This window comes from Echinops telfairi, unplaced genomic scaffold (genome assembly GCF_000313985.2).
Source record: "Echinops telfairi isolate 266 unplaced genomic scaffold, ASM31398v2 ScPeMD7_5592;HRSCAF=6446, whole genome shotgun sequence".
Taxonomy (NCBI): Eukaryota; Metazoa; Chordata; class Mammalia; order Afrosoricida; family Tenrecidae; genus Echinops; species Echinops telfairi.
In genome coordinates, this window is record NW_022109491.1 from 22527939 (window position 1) to 22537769 (window position 9831).

At 41.9% G+C, this 9831-nt stretch overlaps 1 protein-coding gene across 1 annotated transcript in view; it reads left to right on the forward strand.

The window, feature by feature from the left end:
* The first annotated feature begins 4721 nt into the window (after nucleotides 1-4721).
* PIGU (phosphatidylinositol glycan anchor biosynthesis class U) overlaps nucleotides 4722-9831 on the forward strand; it is a 117259-nt gene continuing 112149 nt past the window's right edge. The window contains exon 1 of the mRNA XM_004697936.2: nucleotides 4722-4851. Coding sequence (XP_004697993.1) covers nucleotides 4722-4851 — 130 coding nt within the window. The remainder of the gene's footprint in view (nucleotides 4852-9831) is intronic.

A 9831-nucleotide genomic window follows, 5' to 3' on the forward strand; every position in this document is an offset into this window, starting at 1 on the left:
GGAAGATGAAGTGTCTGCTCCTGTAAAGATTTTCAGTTTGGGGAACCCTGTATCAGCTCATTATGAGTAGCAATTTACTTGATGGGTGGGAACCAGGAAGAGAGTGCACACAGACAAACTCTCAACATACATATGCTAAGGAGTGTGGCAGGCCAGGGCTCCTGTGGAGGGAACCTTAATGTTAATGGGTTGGAGATGTATCCCACTCACATTCTCTGTAGTAAAATTCCCCCCATAATCCAACTTTAAGGTGCTGTTTGCAAACACTTGATCACTTACTATATCCTTGAATTTCAACTGCTTGAAGGCTATCTGCCTGAAGGGGATCAGGCAATCAGACACTATTGTCTTTCCAACCCTAAGTAGGGCCCACTCTCTTTTGATAAAGATCACAGATTATTCCCCTGGAGAAGAGTTCAAAGACACCTAAGGTCAAGCCAGCTCAGACACAACCAAAGTTAAGCTGCCTTCTTGACACTAGAGACCGCCCATCTTGTTATGTATGTACTTGCCGGTCACAGGTCACAGGAATGCCCCTAGTGCCTCCCCTTCCTATTTCTTGTATCCCTTCTCCCCACCCTAGCTCATTCCCCTGTTACTCATATGCCTTTAATACAACCCCTTCCTGTTATGTCTGAGCTTATCATGGCTTTCTTGCCATGATTGTGTAAGTCTGTGAGAATAAAGTACATTCTCATTCCGGTTCTGGTCATGACTAAATAGGTGAGCCCTTGCATGCTTTATCTTGTCATATGGCTCTTTAATTTACCCCTCAACTACATAACCACCCTTTGGGCCCATTCAGTTGTGGGAGTTGGGAGGTTTCTCCAATTTGTGGACTGCCTTTTCACTTCCTTGATGGTGTCCTTTGACATAGAAAAGTTTGTAACTCTGATGAAGTCCAGTGTATTGATTTCTTCTTTTGTTGCTTCTGCTTTTGATACTGCAGTTAAGAAACTAAGGCCGAACCCAAGATCATGAAAATGTATTTCCATGTTTTCATCTAGGAGTTTGATAGTTTTGTCATCCATGCAAATTAGCGTTTGAGAACCACTGCTTAGGTCACACCTTCTACCCTCAATGACTAATCAGGTTTTTTTTTCACAATCCTTACCTTAGGAATTTTCTTTTTTTTTTTTAACCTTAGGAATTTTCAACAACAAAAAAAGAATTTAAGTTATCTGTCAGAATAATTTAAAAAATAACCTAGGTAATATACATTGAGCACTTGGTATGTGCTCAGCAATTCACATTGCATTATCTTGTTCAGTCTTCATGAGATAAGGGTTACTGCCAGCTCCACACCTGAGTGAAGGAAACTGAGGCGCAGAGAAGTTAGAAGACATGCTTCAGATGAAAGCAAAGAAATGGCAGAGATCATATTTGCATTGAGATGTATCTGCCTCCAGAGTCCTTGTTCACAACCACTCCTCCCGACACTGGCTCTATGAGGATGCGATATTATCTCCTCGTACATCTCTATGAAAGGTTGTACGGGCTAAAAAAGCCCATGTGGATTGACTGTGGCACAGAGCAAAACCACAGTGAGATAGCATCGTGTTCCCATCAGAATGGGAATGATCAAAACAATATGTGCTGGTAAGGTTGTTGAGAAATCGGGGCGGCGCTCACCCACTGCTGGTAGGAATGTAAACCGGTATAGCGGCTGTGGACGAGTGTGGTGGTTCCTCACAAAGTTGAACTTACAACTACCGTATGACCCAACAACCCCACTCTGTAGGCGTCATACAGGGAGCTGGGCAACCATAGTCCTTGCAGCGCTTTTCACAGTAGCTGAAAGGTGCTAACAACTGAATGTCCCTCAAGAGATGAATGGATACATTAAATCCAATATATACATCTGATGGATGATGAACACACCTTGAGAACGCGGTGCTGAGGAAAAGAAGTCATTTACAGAAGGACGAGACTGATTGAACTTACCCGAAGTCAGCAAATAAACTGAAAACAAAATTAATAGTGGTTAACAGCAGGGAGTGGGGGAGGAAGGTGGAGTGTTTGCTTATGGTTGTGAGTTCATGCTAATGACAAGAGTCATCTAAAAACGGATAGCGAGAATGATTGCGCAGCTTGAAGAGTGTAATGAAGGCTGCCGAGTTGGGCGTGTACAAATCCTGGAACTGGCATGGTTTGCTGTGTATATTTTCACAAATACATGTATGTATATGGCTCAGTGCGTGGCAGAGACCAGGGTTCAGTGGATACCAGTGACTCTTCATATTCCTTCACAATCTTCCCCTTCCAAGTGACTTACCCCTCTCACTGGCCCAGAAAGTAGTCTGGGCCTGATGTGTGCATCCTCCTAGCACCCTGCCCCACTTTGTGCTCTCACCATGATTTACGGTTTTATTTTTGTATTATCTTTGACTTATCTCCTCCTACTCTTCAAGTTCTATAAAGGCAGAAGAAAGGAGGTCATAGTGGTAACATCATATTGTCCCTGCAATATTATCCAACATCCAGTGTAGGGCCCGGAGATAGTGCTCTTTTAAAAAGACATCCATCTGGAGAGTCGGTGTGTAAGGGCACTGGGCTTATGCTAAAGGTGGTGGGAACCAAACAAACCCAGAAGGAAAACCGGTAGCGGTTGTACATTGTGAACACAGTTATTGAATTGCAGGTGTGAAAATGGTTGAATTGGTAAATGCTTTGTTTTATATATTTTGCTTCAATAAAATAAGGAGCCCTGGTGGTGTAGTGGGGTATGCGTTGGGTTGTTAACAACAAGGTCCCCAGTTTGAATCCACCAGCCACTCTACATGAGAAAGATGAGGCTTTCTAGTTGTGTAAACATTTGAGATGGCAGTGAATACGTGAGGGATAACAAACTAATATTTTAAAGCATACTTCTGTTCACATCACTTTCTGGTTTAAAACTCTGCAATGGCTCAATAAGTTGCATTCTGATCAAACTCCAATGAAAAAAATCATTTTATTGGGGGCTCATACAACTCTTATCACAATCCATACATACATCTACTGTGTCAAGCACATTTGTACATTTGTTGCCATCATCATTCTCAAAACATTTTCTTTCTACTTGAGCACTTGGTATCAGCTCCTCATTTTTCCCCTCCCTCCCTCATGAACTCTTGATAATTTATAATTTTTTTTTCATGTCTTACATGGACCGATGTCTCCCTTCACCCACTTTTCTGTTGTCCATCCCCCAGGGAGGGGGTTATAAATAGATCATTGTGATCAGTTCCCTCTTTCTCCCCCACCTTTCTTTTCCCCTCCTGGTATTGCTACTCTCATTATTCATCCTGAGAGGTTTATCAAACCCCAATTTGTAATCAAAGTCAACCAGTGCCTCAGTCTCTTCACTCACACAATCTACCACTCTCTCCATGGGGTCGCATCCCCTCTGGCCATCCTTGCTTCACCAGTGATCTGCAAAGCACACCTTCCAGTTAGTCCTCATTTTGGAAACGAATTTTCATGACCTCAAATGTCCTCTCTTTCCAGAGCCTTCCCTCACCACCTAGATGTGTTACCCTTGCTCCTCTGCAACAGTTATTTTTAATCAGGTACCGGTTTCATTTTCTTCAGAGAGCTGCAATGTCTTTGACATTTATTTAATATTTATATAGCTAACATTTGAGCACTTATCACAAGCACTTTTTCTATGTTAACTAGTGAAGTGGTATGCTGCTTAATGCTTATTAACTGGCTCTCCAAACCAAAATGTCCTAATTGGTAATGTTTACTGATTTCGGTACAAGCTACTATTCTGAGGTTCCTGAACAGGCTATTTAAGGACAGCGGCATTACCATTTTATAGTATTTCTGCCATCAAGACACAGTTGCTAAGTATACTCGAGCACCGATAACACTGTAGATGAGGCAAAATGATGAGAAAGTAATGAGCTTTGAATATTCACTGCCATTGTTTTGAATATAAATTATTTGCAAAGTTAGTTCTCTTAATTTTTATTTTTTATTTTTTTAAACATTTTATTAGGGGTTCATACAACTGTTATCGCAATCCATACACACATCAATTGTGTAAAGCGCATTTGTACATCATTCTCAAAACATTTTCTCTCCACTTAAACCCCCGAAATTCTCTTAATTTTTAATAATGGTTGTGTTTAATCACCGATTTACAAAATCGCTCAACATTTCTAAAGCGAGCCTGTACCAGTCAATTCTAGTACATTTCAGAGGAGGTCCAGAAAGATAGCGCAATTTGTTCAAGTTTACAAAGCGGATGAATCTATTATTCCAAAATGTATCCTCAGATCTCAAATTCACTGCCCTAGCGTAAAGCTGGCGTTCAAGACACAATTGTAGACTAGGAAATGAATCACTATGCCATACCCTTTAAATATACAGAAAAGAAACATTTAATGGAAAACATGCTCATAGGAGTGAAACTAACTTTATAAACGCGCTCACAATCTCAGGAAGAAAACTGCTCTCCGTCAGATCAGCGCTTTAGCTCCCGCTCGGTTTCACGGTTCGCGTTTTCTCCCGAGGTGTCGGCCAACGGCTTACCATCAGCTTGAGCCGCCGCGCGCTCCGTAGTCCTCGCCGGCCGCGCCGCAAGGCTTCTTGGGAGTGCGAGTCTCCAATTCGGCGGCTCGGGCGGCTGAGGCGGCGCGCGGGAGACTGCAGGACTACAGCGGGCGGCGCCCCGGCCGCGAGCCTCTTCCGCCTCGCCAGTCCTCCCCGCCTGTGCGCCCGCCCCGGCTAGCATGGCGGCTCCCTTGGCCCTGGTGCTGGTGGTGGCTGTGACCGTGCGGGCGGCCTTGTTCCGCTCCAGCCTGGCCGAGTTCATTTCCGAGCGGGTGGAGGTGGTGTCCCCTCTGAGCTCTTGGAAGAGAGGTGAGGCCACTGGCGCGAGTAGGCGGCCAGGCCCCGCTGCGCTGTCCCGGCTCCCGTGAAGGGGAGGCGGGCACCGCGGCCGGGAGCGCGCGGTTCGGAAGGAACCGAGCCGCTCCTGGGGCCTTCAGGGAGGGGTCGCTGAGGCGGAGGGCGGGGCCGCTGAAGAGGGGGCGTGCGCGGGGTTCCGAGGCGCTGGTTCGGCGGCCGGACCACCTGCGGAGTGGAGCTCCGAGGGGGCGTGTCCCGTGGAGGGCCCTGATCTCAGGCGTGGTCCCAAGGAGACTGGAATGAAAGGAGGTGGTGCTGGGTGGGGTGGGATTTTTGGAGGTGATTGGGGTTTGCGCTGGATAGTGAGCACGGTGTGTGAGGGAACAGGGGTGAGGGGACCAGGAATGTGTGTTTAGCTGCCTCTTCTCAGTGTGGGGTTTGCAATGCAGTTTCTTCTACCGTTCTTTCATATTTCTTGAAACTCTTCATTAAACAATTTATTCTAGCACTTAACAATGAGACAGGCTTGTGTGACAGACAAGAAGATTATAACTACCGTGTAGGAAAAGTGTACTCCTGTGCCCACCCACTACCTTCCAGAACGTCTCTGACCCCGAATAAACTCTTCCTTTTCCAGCTTCCTCAAGACTTGGGATTTGAGCTTACTCTTGAAGGATGTAGGACTCAGAAAGGGAGATTAGACAGTGGGGCAAGTCCAGGTAGCAGAAAATACACAGGATCAAATAATATTCAAGGACAAGCAACGTTTGTTCAGTGTAGGAGAGTAATAGGTTGGGGGTTTACTGGGGCCAGAATTTGAAAGTTGAAAACAAACAAAACTTTTTATTTAAGTTTAATATACATAAAAATGCTCATATAATAAATCAGAGTTCAATGAGGTTATTCAGATTTACCTTAAAAGCTCAGAACATTATCTGCACCCCAGAAGTTCCCTTCATGCTTTTGAAGGCTTTTAACTGCTAATTTGGATATAATTTCATTGACCTTTTGGAATGGGGAATGGCAAATAAATGAGGATTTGGTTTTTTAAAATAAGTGATGGCTTTATGAATGGAGCTAAGGTTTAAAAATAGTATCTGGTCAGCTGTTTATATACTTTTTCTCATTTAATCTTCACAGCAATTATCTGAGATAGGTGCTGTTATCCCCCCCCCTCCAATTTTATAAGGAGGAAACTCAGATTTAGAGAATTTAAGCAATTCAAGTGTGAGATGTTAAGAAGTTGGCTTTGATGTCTTTGTGTGTAATTATTTAGTGAACTGAAATGAAGCCACTTGATTCTTCCTTTCTTTTGGGCACCAGGAAACCCAAAGCAATGTTAGCTCCTCCTCCCATTGCGCTCACAGCACATTATATGACCTGCTTCTGTTAAGTGTATAGTTGGTGGGTGGCATCAAGTCCATGCCTACTCATGACCCCATGTGACAGAATAGAACTGGTTCCTAGGATATTCTTGGATGTGGGTTGACAGATCTTTTTGCTGCAGGACTGCTGGCTGAGTTTGAACCACTCAGGGCGTTTGAACCAGTTTGCTCCACTCAGGGATTCCTAGATTAGTCTCATTCAAAAATAGAGGTACAGAGAGATGAAGTCATTTGCCCAAAGTGCCATAGCTAATGTTCATGTGAAGAGCTAGCAAGCTTTGGGCATAGTTGTTCCACCAGGGTCTACTCTATGCACTCTTGTGTAACAGCCTGTCCGTAAAAATATGAGAACCTTTGGCTCTGTTTTGGACTTTCTTCAGCCTTGGGCCCTAAAGTTCAGGAGTTCTTGTTAGGTGCTGTTGAGTCCTGATTCATATCGACCCTATGTGTAACAGAAACACTGCCTGGTCCTGCGCCATCCTCACAACTGTTCTTATCGTTGAGCTCATGTTTGCAGCCGCTTCATCAATCCATTTTGCAAGGGCTTCTTGACTTCAGGGCTGAGGTCAAGCCATTGGTGCTTCTCCAGAAACCCATTTAGATGAGAACCATGATCAGTAGGAACTCCTCTGATACTACCACTTAAAAAAAACCCAACAGCTTCTTATTAAACCATAAAATGCAGAATCAAAACACCACATGGGACAAATGTATTCCCCAGTGAATTATTATAAGGTGAATGCTTTTGTAACCACCATCTAAATCGGGAATTGGAATTTTGCCACTCATTCTAGAAGCTTCTTCCATATCCCCATTCCAACCAAAGCCTTACCTTGTAAGTAGCCAATCTCTTGACTTTTAAGTAATGATGTCTTTGCATTTTTTAAAAAGGGCTAACACTGAAATGAGCATGCCCCAAACCCTCTAGTTTAGTGTTGACTAAAAAAAATCTATGTTTGGGAGCAGGGGTGGGTGCACGGTAAAGGGGAACTGATGTCAAGGTGTTCAAGAAGAAAGGATGTTTTGAAACTGATTTGGTAGCAATTGTACAATACTGCTTGATGTGATTGAACTATGGAATGATATATCTATATTAGTTCCCAATAAATAGTTTTGGAAAAAAAAGTACATGTTTGTCTATGTCTTTAAATTCTTTAAATTCTCTGTGGATTCCTTTTTTCCTTTTTCTGTAGTATTTTTCCATTGAAGGACTCAAGCCATTTGACTTGTAGACTCTTTTTTCCTAACTGTATATTTATAGTAGAGTTCAACATGTTCCTTTGCCCTCTGTATTGCCTGAAGATTGGTATCTGAATCCAGAGATTGGATACCACTATTTTTGTTAATTTCATTTTAACTTTTTATTTGATATCATTTTAGACTTACAAAGGCGTTGCAAAAATAGTAGAGAGAGCCCCTATACCTTTCACCCAACTTTCTTTGTCAGCATTTTACAAAACTATAGTAAAATGATCGAAACTAAAAGAATAATATTGATACAGTACTATTAATTAAACTGTGGTTGTTATGTGGAATTACTAATTTTTTTCAGTTTCTAAGATGGAGTGCAGATCCTATATTACATTTAGCTGTCATATCTCCTTAGTCTTCTCTAATCTGTGACAATTCCACAGCTTTTCCATGTCTTTGCCCTGGTGGTGTAGTGGGTTAGACATTGGGTTGCCAACTGCCAGGTCAACAGTTTGAAACCACCAGCTGTTCTGCAGGAGATAGATGAGGCTTTCTACTCTCATAAAGATTTACTGTGTGAGAAATCTGTCTACTCTATCTGTTCTGTAAGGCAATTTGTAATCTACTCTGTCCTGTAAGTTCTACTCTATCTGTCCTGTAAGGCAATTTGTAATCTACTCAATGGCAGTGAGTTTTCTCCTGTTGCCTTTTTTTTTAGATCACTTTAACACTTTTGAAGAGTGCCAGTCAGATATTTTTGTACACTGTGTCTCAAATTGGATTTGTGTGATGTTTTCTCATGATTAAATTGAGATAAGGGGCTTGGGGGGAAGAATATCATTGAGATGATGTGCCTTTCCATGTCAGTGCATTGTCTCAGGAGTACTTGATATTAAAATGTCATATTTCTGATAATATTAACTTTAATCCCTGGGTTAAGGGAGTGTCTCAACTTTCTCCACTATAAAGTTTTGCCTTTGTATTTTGCCTTTGTAATTAATAAACATTTTGGGAGTCAAAACCAGTAGGAACATTGGGGCTCTGTAAATACCTTGTTTCTCCTTAAACTTTTGCCTAATTTTTGCATTTATAGATTGATCTTACTTAAAACAATTATGACTAAACTCAAAATAACAAACTTACTGCCATCGAGTTGATTCCAACTCATGATAACTCTGTAGGACAAGGTAGAGCTGCCCCTGTGGGTTTCCAACACTATAACTCTTTACGGGAATGGAAAGTCTCATCTTTTTCCTATAGAGCACAGCTGGTGGTTTTGAACTGCAGGCCTTGTGGAATGCAATGATCGACACACAACCACACACACCCTCCAGGGGAAAGAACAACGGAAATCATGGGGGAAGGGAGACAGTGGTTGGTGTGAGATAGGAAAATAATAATAATTAAAATATAATAATAATAATTTATAATCTATCAAGGGGTCACAAGGGTGAGGGGTAGGGAGGGAGAAAAAAGAACTGATACCCAGGGCCAGTAGAAAGTAATTGTCTAGAAAAGAATGACATGTACATTGTACATGGTACAATGATATGACAACATATGTACAAATATGCCTGATACAATTGATGTATGGATTATAATAAAAATTGTAAGAGCCCCCAATAAAATGATTTTTAAAATTGTGATTCTGGAGCAAATTAGGTTCTCATTTAACAAATTCTATGCATTTTATTCAGTGACATTTGTTAGACTTTGCACTGTGTCATTTCCATTGTGGTGGTTCTCTTTCCATTAATCTAGCTTCCTTGCCCCCTTTACTTTCTTGTCTTTGGTCTTAAATGTTGACTAGTAGGTGTCATTTAGCTGATCACAGGTAGTATTTATTTTATGAGCCACTAGGTGACCTCCGGGAGTAGTTTGAGTTCCAAGTTTCAAGAGCATTCCGGGATGTTAGTTTTGGGGGTTCTTCTAGTCTGCTAGTCCAAAAAGTCTGGCAATTTTTAAAAAAGGAATTTAAGCTTTGTTTTCTATTTTTTCACTATTCTGAGACCATCTAGTGTGCTCCACCCAGTCAGTTGTAGTAGCTGGGCACCATCGAGTTCTGATCTCAGTGAGGCGGAGGTTTGTGTAAATAGTATTATACACTAGTTTTTTCTTTCTTTTTTTTTTTTTTTTACACTAGTTTTTTCTTTGAGTCTTTGGTTGCTCCCTTCCTCTTTTGCACAGATGTGTAGAGACCAATTATTGTATATTATCTTTTAACAAGTTTTTAAACCCCCGATGCTACTCACCAAACTAGGATGTAGAATGATCTTGATGAACTGTTTTTTGTTTTTTTTTAATTTTATTTATCGAATTTGAGTCATGGTAGTGGGAGCGGGGAGGAAACATTTAGGAACTAGAGGAAAGTTGTATTTCTCATCATTGTTACATCGCACCCTGACTGGCTCATCTC